The sequence below is a fragment of the Copadichromis virginalis genome, linkage group LG22 (genome assembly GCF_057382275.1).
Source record: "Copadichromis virginalis isolate Kocher_CV1m ecotype Utaka linkage group LG22, C_Virginalis_male_GT1.1, whole genome shotgun sequence".
Lineage (NCBI taxonomy): Eukaryota > Metazoa > Chordata > Actinopteri > Cichliformes > Cichlidae > Copadichromis > Copadichromis virginalis.
In genome coordinates, this window is record NC_140638.1 from 28,600,788 (window position 1) to 28,617,896 (window position 17,109).

The 17,109-nt window shown below is 39.7% G+C and overlaps 1 protein-coding gene across 6 annotated transcripts in view; it reads left to right on the forward strand.

Annotated features, from left to right (window-relative positions):
• trappc9 (trafficking protein particle complex subunit 9) overlaps window positions 1-17,109 on the forward strand; it is a 235,097-nt gene that overhangs the window by 136,183 nt on the left and 81,805 nt on the right. For all 6 annotated transcript variants that reach the window (XM_085445318.1, XM_085445320.1, XM_085445323.1 and 3 more), the window contains one exon: window positions 4,021-4,131. In XM_085445318.1, the coding sequence (XP_085301444.1) occupies window positions 4,021-4,131 (111 nt within the window). The remainder of the gene's footprint in view (window positions 1-4,020; window positions 4,132-17,109) is intronic.

The window sequence follows — 17,109 nt, forward strand, 5'->3', positions numbered from 1 at the left end:
AATATTAGAGAGAAAACCCCAACAATCAGACGACCCGCTCTGCCTCCGGCAGAGCCAGGTTCATGGTGAGGCAGCCATGACAGGACAGAAGCCACGTGGAAAAGTTCATTGTGCACATAAGAAATAGTGTCTAAAATCTTTTCTCTATGCCAAATGCCAATCGCAACACTGAGTGCATGGACGAGTCAGAGGGTGATGGGAGGAAGACAAGACAAAAGGCAAAGATTCAGTTTGTCCTACCAGATTGTTCCTTTGCCATCAACGCCTTTTTTAATGTGGTCTATGCTGTACTCTGTGAACATCCAGCCTTTTCAGCGTCTTACCCTCCTTGAGGAGAGGAGGCAAGCTGTGATGACTGTCATCTGGACAGCTTTCAAATCAACAGCCTTTCTTTTGATTGTGGCTGCATGTGCTTAATTAGCACCAAGTACAAAAAAAAGATCTTTTTCATGATATTCTAATTCTTCTTTAGTGTGTTTTCTGTTGACTGTTTTTTTTGGCAAAGGATTGTTTGGGCTTTGATTTTAATTCTTTATGGACATTGTCCAAATGCTGACAAGACATTTAGTGTATAACAAATATTCATTGTGTGTTTAATAATCTCAGTGGTTAAATGTGGACATAAACATGGAGTCAGCTGTCCCTTATTGCTGGCTGCTGTAGCTAAAAATACCCCTTCAGTCGCCATTACATTTAGTGTGCAGGGAGTATGTCACGTTTTTGTGTCAGACTAGGTCTGCAAAATCAGCACGTATTGATTGCAATTTGCAGAACTGACTGAGGTGTGGGCCCAGCTCTCACGATCTTTGCGTTTTTGGTTCTCGCAGTGTTATTTTTACCACCCTGCTATCTTGCCTCAACAATGTCCCCAATCACATCAAAATGACGAACACTTTGATTGAATAGTTTTTTTAAAAAGTCGACCCATTATACTTTTTCTCATTTTTTGACACGTAAAACTTCAAATAACAAAGTCAGATACAAAGTAATCCCTGTGGGTTAAAAGGTCAGGCTTCAGACTGAGCTTTTTCTAACCACTCTGTCTCAGACTCTCCTTCCCCCCCCCCCAATTTGTCTTTCTGTGTGATGTCAGTCGGGGGATTTTCTTTATGACTTTCACGGCTCTGGGAGGGAGATCACCTCGTGTGTTGTTCAAACCTTTTTGTGAGGGGAAACTAATCAGAGGAAAGTTGTCTTTAAGGGAAGTAGCAGCACCGAGGCCCATAAATAAAGATTATTTTGAAGTGAGAGTCATGCAAAGCTACTCTAGTGCAGTCCGAGGATAAAAATATACAGTTGCAAAGTAGGATGTGTCCACAGAAAATGGTACACATTAACTATATATTATATACTGTCGTTTAACTATATTTGTTTGCTTTACAAAGCCAGCATGACCTAGCTTTGAACTGAGGTTCATGCAAAGCCAAATATTTTAAAGCATTTCCAGCAGAGTCCAAGAACACAAGAAAAACAGCATAAAACAACAGTTGGGAGAATTACTCTTCTGCAACAGGGTCCTCTTCAAATGAGTAGAATACTGACCTCGTGGTTCATTTGTTAGTGTTGTGGGGTTCTCGGGAATAGGCAGTGACAGTCATTAACTCACTGTACTCTGTTCTTTGGCACAGCACCAGGTGCACTGAAAATGATCTGCTGTTTTTGCAGGTGTCATCACATATGCATGGAAATCTGTTGGTAGTAGGATGAAACGAATCCCTGCCACCTTCAAAACTTTAGGGTGTTGCTCCACAACTAAAGCAAGCAATCTATAGTTGTGAGTTATATTAAATGTATGTAAGGCAGCAGTACTCCTGTTTCATTAGTGAATGATTTGCTTTGTACACCACGAACAAAGAAGCAGGTTGGATGTGCGTTCACTTTGAAACGCTGGGGATAATTTTGCTCCCTCTCTGCTTTCAAAGAGGAATGTAAAAATTCACTGACTGAAATGGAGACAAATAGTTTGAAACCCTATTGGCGGATTTGAATTATTTATTCATCTTAGATCTCTGTGCCCAGCGTAGTAGCTCAGAATACTTATCAAAATGATTCAGTGTTATGACTCAGTTCCCACTAGTTCAAAAGCATAATCTTTAGCTTTCGTCTACAGGCGTTCGGCAGTTGTTGCGGCGACAGATCTTGAATGAAGTCGTCCAACCGCTGTGCAGAATCATTTCATCCTTTAGTCTTTTAACGCCTACAAAAATGTGTGACTTCACATCGTGTGCGCCTCCATTGCCATCTGTTCTGTCACTCTACCTGGTGCTTAGCACATGAGCAATGAGGCTTGCGTTCTTAACTCGATGCCTGATTGATCTCCTTCGCTGAACAGGATGGCTGATAAATCAGCACCTCCCCCTTTCTGCCTGTTAATCACATCTGACAACGAAGACAACTAGACAATTAAAGGAACCGGGATAGGCCTTAAAAATATGCTCCTTTAATTGCCACGTCAGTTTATTAGGGACTAGGGAAAGCTCGACTAAAGCCTCCATTAACCGTGAGATTTAAGAGGCAAAGAGCTCGGTGGGAGGAGGGTGAATGTGAGGGATGATGGAACAATGGACTTCACAAAATTTTACAACACTGGTGTCAGTTCTGTCGTTCCTAGTTATAGTTTCTGTGTTCACTGTTTGAACACAGTTTGTTTGTTTACAAAGTAAAATGTCGGCAATGAATTGTAGGTCCTAGCTGTAATTTTTTACAGGTTTGACTCATTTATCATGGTTTATCGTGATCAACCAATAATGTGGTAAATATTGATTTTAAAGCAAATATCTGGCGCTATAATGTAAAGAGTCCAAATAATAGATATAATACCGTAAAGCCGTGAAGTTCTGTCACATTGTTGCTGTACGTCTATAAACTGCTTGCTTATGTAACCATATACTCGCTGCACTGGTCAGTGTGCTTCTGTTTTGCGACAGTCCTTCCTTTTATCTGTCATTATGGAGGGAAAAAAAATAACACCTACTTAGGGGTTAAAATTAACTCTTTGAAAATCCAGCATCATCTCTCCTGACTTGATCTAAATCACAAATTGGCCCTCTTATGATCTGCATGAGAAAAGCAGGCGCGGTATTATGTGGAGATGATCTGCTCCAGCTAGACCTGTGGGCCTGATGAAAGCACCGCCACCTTTGATGTTGTGACAAGGAGTGATGAGTACTTCACACCGTGTCTTCTCTTGATGTCGTGCTTTTGGTCGGCCCATGTATGTTGGCCTGTATTTTTAGAAGGTAATTTAATTTAGAAAATAATGAACTCCTATATGAATAAGCAAACCGTTGTATGCACAGGTTACAGACTGACTGCAGCACACAGATGATGAGCTTTAAGTTTAGCATTTGTGAGTGTGAATTATGTAAACCTGTGCAAAATGGAAAAAAGCAAGACTTTGTTTATGCAGCATATCTCATTCTAGGTGCAGCTTAAACTACCAAACACACGAGCAACAGAACCATATAGATAATGCAAAACTAAGTCAATTCATTTATAAGCACATTTAAAAACAACAAATCTACAAAAAATAAAACAACAGGAGTAATGAAAAATAATACAGATGACAGATGAGGAGAAAATGATGAGAGCAATTGAACAACTGACATACTAAGAGTACCTCCTTCACTTTGAATATAGAATAAAGATACAAAAACCATCAGTAGACCATAAAACAACACAGGAAGGAAATGGTATCGTATTAGATATATAAGCATTATGCAGAAGTAGATAATATATACCAAGTATTGATTTATAAATAGCTGGACATGTATAACTCGGGATTATTAGATAATATTATACTGGAGATAATATAATATAATACGTGTGCCATGATATTTAGATGCAAACTATAATATAAGTTGATTTTTCGATGTTTCTGTGAGGATGGCGTTATAGTAGAGTTTTTCCAGCACCCTCCTGGGACCTCTTCCTAACATTTGCAGCGTTTCTTAAATGCTAAAACTGCTGACGGCAGCATGGTGCAGAATATACAGTCACTTCTTGTTTCTGTGTCCACAGCACCCGCCATTGTCATCTACTGCTCGACATCTTCAACCCAACAGAGCACGAACTCACTGTCAGGGCCAAGAACAATCAGGACCTGGTTCTCCACGCCAGCGAATGTCAGAGGTGAGTGGAAGGTTTGACTTTTACAAACATACAGATATTTTCAGTGAGTCAAAACAAAACAATTTCTCAAGTTTATTTGGCTTTTTTCTTTCACCTGAGGCATTCAGGCAATATTTTAGGTCTTTCAGAGCTGGTTCACTTCACTGTTAGTTACTGCCTAGAGCAAAAATCAAAGTTATGAATTGACGTCCTGCCTTCCAGCTACTTGACTAGAACTCTGCAGGGCGAGTGTTTAAATGTTAATATAGGTGTTTCTTTTTCGTCTTTCTTATAGCTGCGTGTATTTGCTTATGGCCATGATCTGTGGGTATGAACATGTCTTTAATGGATTTGTTCAGCTATTTGTGAGTTGTTATATATAAACACACTGACTTGTAGGTGTAATTGCAAAATATTGTTGCGCTGCGCCTGGACTTCTGATTCTGATATAAACCTGAGAAAGTCTTGGATGTACCATTAAGTCGTCTGTATATTATGATGTATGTAGCTCAGTTACAATCTGCCTCGGTTATGCCAGAAAGTATGAGACGTGTGTAGGTAATAACGTCAATCGATGATTGCTTTGAGTGTTTATTTGTTATTGAACTGCATAGCTTATCCTTAAATATAGGAAAGGTAAAGCAGAACTTGACACGTGCATTTTCCCTCGGAAAGCTCTTTTATTTAATGTAGTGGTGCTGTGTTTTATTTATTTTACAATGGGGGCACACTTTGAGTGTAAGTGGGCTGAACTAGTAACAATTTCCTTTCTTTCAGTGTAAATAGCATTTAAATCCTTATTTTCTCAATATAAGAAAAAGAAATGTAATTTCAACAGCACGTCTTACTTTTAGTACACGATGAAGAAATGTTTCTTTGTTTAATGAAAGAAATCTGGGACTCGATTGCACGAAACATATGTGTGAAACTACAGAAAAGGTGCTTGGGAGCTCATTGCCCAGACTGTCCTATAATTTTACTCTGGACACACTTTTTTTTAAAGACATTTCTATTGTAGAAAGTGAAAAAGCAAACTAAACCGGAAGACTTTTTAGTGGAAGTTTCAGTAGAAGGACAAGCAGTAAAATTAAGAAAAAGTTAAAAGTTCAACACATACAAGTGTGACAAATATGCAAAAAAAGGTTAATCAGAAAGGAGGTGCTTTTTCACAGTAGTCTAATATGACTTTCTAGTTGATGTGAAATTCTGTGTATTTGAAACAGACGGCTACAGAATTGCAATTTTCACCAGTTCAGAAAAATGTTATTTTACCCTATTCATTCACAAACTTATAGCAGGCTGACTGTGTTATTGCCATTTTATCACCATCTTGACAGATCAAAGCCTCTTTAAGGATGGCAACCGACTACAGGTGGCCACAGACCCGCTCCCTGTCTTTGAAACAACCATTTCAAAGGCAACAAGCTTGAAGTTCTTGCAATGGTCACAGTAATTATGACCATCCAGTGGTCCCAGCCACTGTTTATATTAAAAGGTTTTTTTTTTTTGCTGCTGTTGTTTTGTTTCCTTGACAATGTTGAGACACACAGCGAAGAGCTCTGTGGCTCTCTTGGTGTAGAAGAACATCGCTTTGATTCCTTAAGCATAGATAAGTGTTTCTTCCCTCTGTAATATGGTTCGATTAATTTAAAGTGTAACAAAGTACAATATAAATGCACACAAATCTACTAAGTCAGAGAATAATTGTAATTGCCTACTTCCATCCCCACCCATACCACTCAGACATGCCAGCACATGTGCACATAAATCATCAGCGTCTCCTGCAGCTTACCTCGGCCTCACTCGCTTGTGTGTCTGTCTCTCTCAGCTTGTCATTTCACTGGAAAGTGGCAAATTATGATTCCTGTCGGCACTCTCTCTCCAGTGCAATCTTTGGTCATGAGCGGAGGTACACCGTTTGGTGACTCATAGGCCCTTCTCTACAGGGGTGGGATGTTATTTTCTGAGACGAATTAGGGGGTGGAAAGGGATCTTTTCAGACACAGCCAAACAGCTCAGCAATCGGCTCTTCAAATAATCTTTCCTGGTTAGAAATGACTAGTTAAGTTCAACAATTTTGGGCTATTATTGTCTAGAAGGAGATAACTTCAAATTTCTAAAAGGAAAAAGAAAATTGCATTTTTATAATACCAGCAGTGTAGTGGGTTTTCATTGTAACACTGATGGGTACTGTTTTCATAGGGCTGTGTGCAGTCCAGCTAACGATCAAGTTTACCCAAAGATTCAGTTGTTTAAAGAACCACTTTTACCAGCAATAAGTTCAAGTAATTATTTTCTGTGTGATAATCCATCACATCATTGTGGAGGCATTTTAGCCCACACTTCTTTACAACATTGCTTCAGTTCATTGAGGTTCGAGGGTGTTTATCTGCAAGTCCACACAGCATTTTAATCAATTGAGGTTTGGACTTTGACCGGCGCGTTGCAGCAACTTGATCCTTTTCTTTTTCAATCATTCTGTTGTAGATTTGCTGCTGTGCTTAGATCCTTGTTCTGTTGCATGATACCGGAGTTCATGGTCAGCTCAGTCACAGTAAGGTGCCCGTGTCCTAAGGCTGCAAAACAAGCCCAAATCACCACCCCGCTACCACCATCCGTAGTTGGTATGAAGTGTCTGTGCTGATGTGCTGTTTGGTTTTATCCGAAGGGCATTGCAAAAAAGAAAAAAAAAAAAAGCTTTCTCCTGGTAAGACTTCCAAACAAGCCGTTGCTATCATTTATGACCACAGGAGGATCTGTTTCGTTACATTTACGTCTCAATTTAAAGGCTTTCCCAATAGTTATTTTCATCATTCTTTCTTCTTTAAAGACCAATGTTTGAACTTTGTTGGCTCTCCAGGTGCTCCAATTACTATACAGACCCAAAACAATTATTTTACATTTACCTATAGGTGTTGATGTCAACTTGAATAATGCCATATTTTGAATATATGTATTTGATTGAAAATGCAATTTTACCCTTTTCAGTCTCTTGGAAGAGATTTCTGTTCCAAACTTCCATGCTGGTTTTCCATTTACCACCCTCTGTGGAACAAAAAATGTAGAACTTACATGTTAGACTGAAATTATTATACTTATAAAAGATGCATGCATCCATACACCAATGATTGATTTGACCCTGGTCCTCTCAGATAGTGTAGTTATCTTTGAAAATAAGCAACTAAAACCTCAGAGCGGTTGTGTGAAGCACCAAATGCATGTGCTCGGTGGTTATTCATAACTACTTGTAACTGAGACAATGTAAAAGAGAAACATGGCACACAAAGAATCCACAACTGAACGCTGACAATTCTCTACAGTTGTTCCATCCTTGCTTTCAAAAAGCCAGTCAACAAGTTAAGGAGAATCCTGACAGGTCCGCTTTGAGTACAGCGAACTATACAACCCAAACTTGGTGGGTGGAAAAGTTTAAACCAGAAATATAACTGTTATTGAATTAAGGTTTGTGATGCTGATTTTCTCGTATCAGTCTTTGTTTTACTGTATTTTCTTCTGCTGTTTAAAGTCAGGCCATCTGTTGCTGCTATGTAATTTCTTTAGTTGCTGAACTTCACTTTCTTCCATCACAGATGCAATCATAAAACCAAAGATATGACCTTAAATGGAAGTCAAATGCTCTGTAAAACACTGCCTCTTTAGAATCTGACAGTGAATCACTGAGGCAAACAAGTATCAAGTAGCAGCAAATGCTAGTATGTAGTGCTTTTCTACTCTGCCTGAGCACTTAAAGCGCTTTATACACCAGCCCCATTTACCCAAGCACTTTTTCATGCTTTCCGTCGAACATTCACGTGTTGATGTATGTATAGACTTGCACGTCTTTTCCTCCTTTGAATGGCATTCCATTTAAAGACAGCTATTGCCTTAGGCCCCACCAATCAGCATATCCGTCCCATAGATATTTCTCTTGAGGCCTGATATTTGAATTCATCAGGGAATCAGTTCAGAAGCAGCCTGCTGATTCTTTCACAGCATGCACTTATTTCCAGGTAGAGAATAGCCTCCCCAGCATCACTCATCCCCCATTCCATGTTTGCAAATGCCTTTCTCACATACCCAGAGCATGCTTAATGCAGAGTGGGGTAGAATTTTGCATGCGGTGAGAAACAGGGCCACTGTGCTGAACCATATTGTGATCGTCTTTCCAACTCCATCCTCTGACATCAGATGGCCCTGTCATTTCATATTTCTGTCCCGTTCTATGATGAATGAGGTGTCAGGCACAAGATGTTTTCTGGAGTCTTCATCCAGGACTGCTGAAGCTAATGCTTCAATCTGACGTTTGCAGAAATGACTCTGTCAGTCATCCGTATTTTCCTGCTATGATTTTTAATTGTTTACATTGAGCCTTTTCAAAGCTATGCAAATAAAAAGTCATGAAAACCCCGCCTTGAGTGAAGAGGAGAAATGCAGTTTTTAGACTTTTCTAGACACTGAGCTTTTTCCATATTCATACACATTTCTGCATTTTCAGATACATGACATCCGATAACTTAGTTTCTGTCAAAGGAAAACACAGAGCTTATCGGTGTTGGAGAAGTTCAGTTTGTGACATGTGTAATCTCTTCCTGTGAGGGTGAGAGACTGAGTGCTCCTTTCATCTTCTCACATCATTCACAGACGTGTCTTACAAGGTCTTCATCCTCTTCATGGTCTTCTTTAATGGCAAATGGGAGAAAAGTGAAGTACCTCACACTGCGAATGCTCACTTGGATGTTTGGGAGCCTGAAAAGGTTCCAAAACACTGACGCGATCCCACCACAGTGATATCCAAACCATTATTTCCTCCCATTTCGGCTTTTAACAGAGAAGAACAGAGGAACGATAGTGTGTCCTTTCTTCTTTTTTGCAGATTTTCCTGGCGTAATATGCTCTTTCTCAAAACTATTCAAAGTGTGAGATTTTACAGGATCGTGCTGAAAATAGAATGCTGCTCTGGAATACAGTGAAATGCAAATTTCAAGCTCCGTTACTGCTACTGAAATGCAGACCTATACGTTGGTATTTGAGACTGAATTTCTAACTTGTAAGAATTGAAGGATACTGAAAATTATCATTGACCTTTTCCAATAGATTTTATTTGTTTTTTCTTGTCTTTTTAGTCTGTAAAACTATGAGCAAATTCTCAGCTGTCAGCAGTTAAAGGTGCTAAACAATCAAGATCCAAACATAGGTCAGGTCTGTCACTTTCAAACTTCAGTGTCACTCTGCACCAGTAGTTGTCGTCCTTTTTTTCAAACGAACTTATTCTCCAGAGGGTAAACGGTAAACGGCCTCACCCTCACTTTCACTGAGTTATGTTGCTAAGCTGAATTGTGGATATGTTGCTTTTGATATCATTGAAGATTTGAGAGGTTTGGAAGTACCTCTGGCAAATTATGAAAAGCTCCATAGAAAGTGAGATGCTTGTACAGCTTGTTGGTGAGTCCTACATCGTTAGGATAGCTAGTCCTGCAATTGGCACAAGCCTCTGTAAAGCTAGCTAAACTGCACAGTTCTAGTTGGTGACTGTGAAATTTTAATGGAAGGACATTTTAATTGACACGTCTGTTTTCTTTTTCTTTTTTTAATTTAGGTGCCCTTTTGTAGTTTGCTAGCACATACTGTAAACTCACAAAGCAGCTATCTAATAACATAAGCAGGTATAACGCTAAAAATCTGTTCATTTTTGCACATTCTTCATCTTCTGTGGTGTCAGTGTGGATAATTTTGATGGATTAAATTATTAAATGTGATTAATGGATTTGTCATTGCAAAATATAACGCAAAAGCGGTTTGTTAACTTTTAAATTCTCAGAAATTACGGCCATTTGAACAATGGCACTGTAAAATGTAGCTTTCATTCTTTAGTATTTTTCACCGTTTATTTTAATTATGGATTTGATGAACTAATGAATTCATCCTGTGATTACTGCATGGTAGCTAATCCCCCCAAAATGACGACACACTAACGGTCACTGCTCTGCATAAACGACATGTAAATTAGCACCATGCCCTTCACTTACTCTGTAGTCTTTGAGGAGGAAAATGAGAGATCCTCTGTGCTGTCAGGTGGATACAACATTTCTTAGATTCTATAGAGCAAATTATGAGATGAAGCAAATTGTTGTTAATATGAATAGAAAATAAGAAATACTGTCCAACATGTCACACTGAAAAGTCATTTTCATTTCCAAGATGAGTTCTTAAGCACTGTAATTACGTGGGTTTTATTGCAAGTCAGTCAGTTTGTTTGGTGACTGATTGTTTTGTGTAGGATGGGTTTGATGCACGTGTTGGAGCAGTATCTAATTATTGGAAATGGAGAGCGGAAGCCCTGAGGCTTCTGTCTATAGCTGTCATCTGGATGAATGTAACCCATTGGAGGAGGTCCGTGACCATCTCTTTTTCGTGTGATTCTTCTTACCTCATCGTCAATATCTTCCCGATTTTCTTAATAGTTTTCATTCCACAGTTTAGGCCACTGTGCCCAAATCTTACACTAATTGGAAGGTGGGTTTGAGTTTACAAATCAAAGGTTCAAATATTAGGAAAAATGCTGGATATTAAAAGCTGCACTATGCGTGTCAAGTTTCCCTTCAAGCCTTTACCTTTGTGTACATCTTGATTGTTTCTCTTGGACATTGGCACCAAGATCCAAATTTCATGTTATGGATCATCAATGGTAATGAGTGATGGGTCTGGATTTTTCAGCAGAAGACTCCAGAGTATCCACACTTGAGGCAGCATGATTTCAACAGTAAATCCACAATCATTGTCTTTTTGTCCTTGTACATTTATGTGTAAGTGTGTACTGTAATCAGCCCCGACAGTGTGTCTGAAAGAGGACATTCAAGGAAACAATCAAGTGTACTCTTGAGTTTTCTCGTTACTCATTAGTCTTTCATGTTTCACGTTTAACACACTGACAAACTGTTGGGCATTAAAGTGCAAGTGGTTACAGCAGTGCAGAGGTGCAAAAGGAGATGGACTTAAAGGGAAATCAGCCAACTTTAAATCAGATACATTTAAGATTATTACGGTTTTTATTTATGTATTTATTTAAATATTTTAAGAGCAGCCTTGGGACTTCATGCCTTCCGCCCATGTCTTAGAGCGAGAGGCAGGGTACACCGTGGACAGGTTGCCAGTCTGTCGCAGGGCTAACACAGAGACAGAAAACCATTCACACCTATGGGCAAATTAGACTTTCCAATTAACCTATCCCCACTAACTGCATGTCTTTGGACGGTGGGAGGAAGCCGGAGTGGCTCCACAGTAATTTTTGTTAGAATGACTTATTTTTGGAATCACACAGAAATATCATCTGCGGAAAAATGTTTAATATTTCCTCCTCATAAAACGCCTCAGTTTTTGTACTGCTCAGCTCTGATCATTATCTGCAATCAGTATACGGTCATGTTGTTGGGTTTTGTTATTGTTGTCTTATGGGAGAGTAGTATTCACATCAGTCAGTGGATATTTTTAAAATCAGCATCATTTCTGAGGGCTGAGTAGTTTGCGTGCTCCGAGCCTTGAAAGTCATCTGGTGTTTCTTTCCTTGCCAGCAGCAGGTTGCTCTCGGACCTTCCAACACCCACTCTGCATCAGCAGACAGCTGCGTCTCCTTGGAGATTTAAATAGGCCTTTGGGGGGTTTACATCTTATTACAGAATCAACCTCCTGGCGCTAACTAGTTTCCACTGCCGTCCACCATTATGAGTGCTGAGCCAGCTCCGTAATAGCTGTAGTCGATCGTGTGGCTAGCGCTCACTGCAGCACTTTCTCATTTCTTGCCATCTCCTCCCCATTCGCTGTGCCTTTTGGCTCTGCTGGATCGGTGCGCACAAGGGCAGACACGCCTCATTGCATGAGCTTTTTAAACAAAGCTTGTTTCCATGGTGACCACCTTTCCCCCTTCTTGTGCTACTTTTATGGCAGTAGAGCACATAATACATCTGCAGTCAGTTATCCCATCCCCAGCAGTCCTAGCTCAGAGTTTTTATATCATAATATTTTTCTTTTCTTTTTTAGAAAAGCATTTAGAAAATACACATACTCATTATCTTTCACATCTATTAAAAGCACCTTATATCTGCTGAGGACAGAGCATAAGAACATGTGACCACTGACACGTATATTTGCTCCACAACCTGTTGTCTTTGTTTGTTTTTTGTTTTTTTTTTGTCATCGTCTACAGAGATTTTCTTTTTTCCTCCTCTCACATTTTCCTGAAACGATACGTTCCCTAGGGGGCGTTTTAGCTCTGTTGCTGTCTGCGGATGCTTAAGCTGTTGGAACACAGAGATCTCTTTTTACATGTTGTTATATACAGCGCTGCTAGAACCACTCCATCTATCAGCCTCTTGTAGTTGTTTCACAGTCATTTTTCATCTTTTATTTGGTTATTAAAACGGGCTCTGCTATTCATACAGGCAGACATGGCGGTTATATGACTCGCATACGGTTTCTTCTCCAGTAACTTAATTAACCTTGATGTGACATTTAAGCCCTGCGCCCTCAAGGGATTATCCAGTTCTCTTACAGTAACACTTGTAATGTATTATTATTTGCAAACTGCAGCATCCTTGGTTCAACTCCAACTGAGGGATTAAATTGCACGTCATTCTCTTCTTTGCACTCACATGCCCTGCTGCCTCTCTTCACTGCGCTGTCTAATAATGGCAAAATGCCTTCACCCAGCCCCCAAAAAAGCTGCTGGCGTTTAACAGCTGAAACAGAAATAGAAAACACTGTCAAGCCCTGTAATAGCACACGAATCCTCACTTTTAATGACAGCCAGCGCATTAGGATATTGTCTGCACAGAGGCATTCTTCACTGCCTATCCACATCCAGTAATTGGCTGTAAGGATTCCTCTTTGCTGGAGCTCAGCATATATCGAACGAGACGCTAATGGATGGAGCATCACCGCCTCTGCAGCTGCTGCAAACAAAGGGTTACAAAGAGTCAGCCGCAGTCTAAAAATAGACTGTTGCTCTCGCCTGCCTCTGCACAGGCCTCTGTGGATTTCACTCTTAAGCTTTTGCACGTGAGCTAAAAATAACCCTCTTTGTGAAAACATACACACACTTGCTCTCGCTACGCTCGTCGCTCTCTGCTTCTCCCCAGTGACAGAACACAATCGCGCACTGTTAAAGAAATATGCAAAAAGGCTCGGGAGAAATTGTCGATTGCAAACGATTTGCTTTTCTCTAACACGCCATGGAGGACGTGTTTGAAATTGTACACACTCCTCACAGCAGGATCACAGCCTGTCACTCGAGAGGACATGCATGCATAGCGCTGCGACCACAAGAACTACACAAAATATCTCCAGCAAACAAGCTAAATAGCTTTAATACCAACGCAATAGTTACTGACGGGAAGCAATTACAGAAAATTTTATGACGCTTCAGCATCGCCACTGCTGTCATTGGAATCATTTTTTAAAGTTTAATCTGTTGGTAGTGTTTGTTTTTGAAGACTTGAATCTCTTGCACCGCTGAGGTATTTGAAGCAGAGAGGCGTGCGTTCGCAGAGCTTACAGCTGAAATGATTCGTTTCTTCACATTGGTCAGATGAAAGCAGTCCCATATGCTTTAATGTGATTATCGTCTACGTTTGGTCTGAGGCAACACAGCATTTAATTAGGAAGGGGTCATTTTTCTGTGACCGTCTCATCCTAAGCTGGTGTCATTACTGCCATTAAAAAGGGCTTCACTGACACAGCTTATTGCAGGATGCTGATAATTAGGAATAAAGTGTTAGAAGTCACACCCAGTGGACAAGATGGTATTTAGTAAAACAAGGCCTGTTTGCGTTTAGAGCTTTTTCATGTCTAACACAGCACACACGTACATTTATGGAACAGCTGTAGCTCTCTGCATGAAAAATTTAAACCAGTCGATGCTTTTGTGAGTGAATCTTGTTTTTGTTTCTTGGGGGGGTGTTGAACAGCATCTTCCAAGGGTTGTGAAATTGCTTTTGCCGTTTGCTGTTCAAATAAGAATAAGTCTGAAACTACTGCTCATATTTATTTCTGAAAATAAAACAACAGTAGCACATCTGCTGGTCGGTTATCGTTTACACTGAAATGGACATTAACTACTTACATTCAGTCTCAGAGATCCAGAATCTCAGAGATGTAAGGCAGAAACTTCCACCACACATAGTTGCTGCAGGACTGCAAACAAATGCAACCAGTTGGCAATCAGCTGAGTTTAGTTGCCTGTTGCAGAAAAGTTGTGCTTCTTTGCGTGGGTTGACTGAGACTGATTGCAGTGTGTTGGCAAAATGTCGGCATTTACTAATTAGAAGGCAATTATTTACAAGTTGTCTGAGAGTGAATGCAGTCAGTCTGAGTGGGACAGTAATTGTTTGGAGGTTTGGAGACAAGTTGCCTCCCACCAGGCAGCCTATGCAATCAGCTCATGATTGAAGGTGGTTGCTTAGAGGTTGAAAGTGCACCGCTGCTGCACTTTGTTGCAGCAACTATGTGCAGTTGGTCAATGAATGTGGGGAAAAAAGACATCATGTACACATGGATGGGCAACCAACTTGTTTTTTTTTTTCATTTTTGTTAGCCGCAATGTTTGCATCCTTTTTTTTTTTTTTTTTGTAGTGTAACTGAGACATTATATGGATGGAGTGCTGGAGGCCTCATTTACCAGCTTGGTTAGAAGGCTGTACATAAACTTCATGGCTGCCAAGTATATATCATATATCAAATATCAGAATTTCACTCACCAAAATTAAAGCTTCACATCTGCTTCTTTATCATAACACAAATTAATCATACAAGTAAACATAAAAGACCAATCATTAGCCAACAATTTAATTTATTATTTAAAAATTTTGTTTAGCAGTGGTTAGCAATTAGCAATTTAGTTTAATTTAGCAGTGGGTGATCTGTTTTTAGTCTGGTTTTACACCAGAAGGTCCCCTAACCCAGTTGATAAACTCTCTGAATCAGTACTGAGGTGTCCATAAATATCTGATATCAGTCAGATCGATATCAGATTTATATCCAGCCAGTTTCCTCAAGAGCTCGTGTTTACAGACGGACAAGCTAGTTGTGAAGACAGAAGCTGCAATCTTTGACTAACCTTAAAACCAACACCACGTGGAGGACTGAACTCAAATCCCAGCTTCAGCTTTCTCAGCCCTGTCCTTTGTGTTCCCAACCTTTCATCCCTGCTCGAGCAAAGCGATGAAAAACGTTCTGGACTAAAATACACACTGCTCCTGCGTCAAAGCTAGGCACCATTTTTTTGCTTTTTACAAATACAGCGTATGACACAAGTACCTGCTTCTATGAATCTCTTTTATCAGATGCAGATTTCTTTGACAAAATTGGTTATTTGTTCTATTACAGTCGGTAAGCACAGCACCATGAAGATAAAGTGTAATCAGTAGGGTCTGTTTAAACCCTGACTGCTCAGCGAAGCCACAAAAAATAGCGCAGAACATGACTGTACCCTTATGTTCTGTGCTTTAAACATGCTGTGATACACCTCTGCCTTGCCTCTGCTGTCACTGGGAGTCAAGCTCATTGTTAGTCATCATAATACTGAATAGATGCAGGCTAGAAAACAAAAACAAAAAAAATATATTTGCACCTTATAAAAATACCAGTGCCAAAGGCCTGCTCCCAGACACATGATAGCAAAAGACTTCTGTATTTGCAGGTATTTGTCGTGGCCATGAATACAATTGCTTATTTCTGTGGCTCTGGCTTCCATAAGCACATGGCCTTTGAACATTTGTTTGAGTGGCCAATTCACAGCTCCCCCTTTGACACACAGGAATGTGGGTGAAATCAGTCCGTACATCCATCTAATCTCACATCTCCACGTTTTTCAGCCTTGGGAAATAAACACCAAGCTGTCTGTTATTGAAGGAGGGGAGCAGGGAGGTGAAATGGACTGGGAATTAGGAGTAGAGATGTTCCACGGTGGCCACAGCTCAGCACGCAGTTTGTTATTAAAAGCTTTGTAATAGGCTAGATTAATCTCTAGATATGGTGTAATCTTTGAAAGACTCCACAATCAAATCACTGGAAGAAGATGGTGGGAGTGAGAGTAGGAGAGCTTTCTTTGTTAATGCTCTCCTGCTTTAGGAAAACACCATTTTGGGTCTGGTTAGGTGGTGGATGTAGCCTTGGCTCCACATTTAATTGCTGTGCAGTGGCCCTGCTTACAATGGATTTCAGTTTTTCTCTTTTTTTAAAGACAGGGTTATCCAGAATGCAGTTAACCCAGGTTTAAAATGTATTTGAGCAGGTTAGTCATTGTCTTCTATGCTTTATAATACTGTTTTGAAATCTAATTAATATCCCTCTGAGACCCAGCTTATTCAGTATTTTCTCTCTAGTGGACAAAAAGTTGAGAGATGCTGTTTTCCCCTCAGTTCTCAGGAGGACATTGTTTTGATAGATTTATTCGCCTGTATTTTGACTATTAACACCTAATGGGCAGTCTGTATTTTACATACAATAACATTTAAACCTGATCAATATTAAAAACCATGTGACTCTTTAAATGATAAAGCAATACCTGATTTGATATTTGTTAGTATCTTTTTTCCTGTAATCGGTCAGTAGCGAGATGCCAGCAGCTTTGACATAATGGCACTATTTGGTGTCCAAGCCGTGAGAATGATTAGCGGATATGATTATTTATAATATCATGGCATCGGTAGACGAACTTTGATTCACTTTTGTTTTACATGTTTAAAGTGTTGCTGAAAGTGTTGGCATAACTGAAGCTGTGCTCTATAGAGTTTTGATTTATTTAATTCTTTATTAAAACCAAGTCAGAAGTAAGTGATTTGAGAATTTTTGTGACTTTTTGAGCTCAAACTGGAAGCTCCACAGAGCAAATCAGTTTGTTCTGGTGTTTCTACTTAGACAATGAATACAGTCTGATAATCTGAGATATGTAATGTTGGTAATGCAAACATGTAAATCCTACAGTTTTAATGGTTATAATACAAAGGT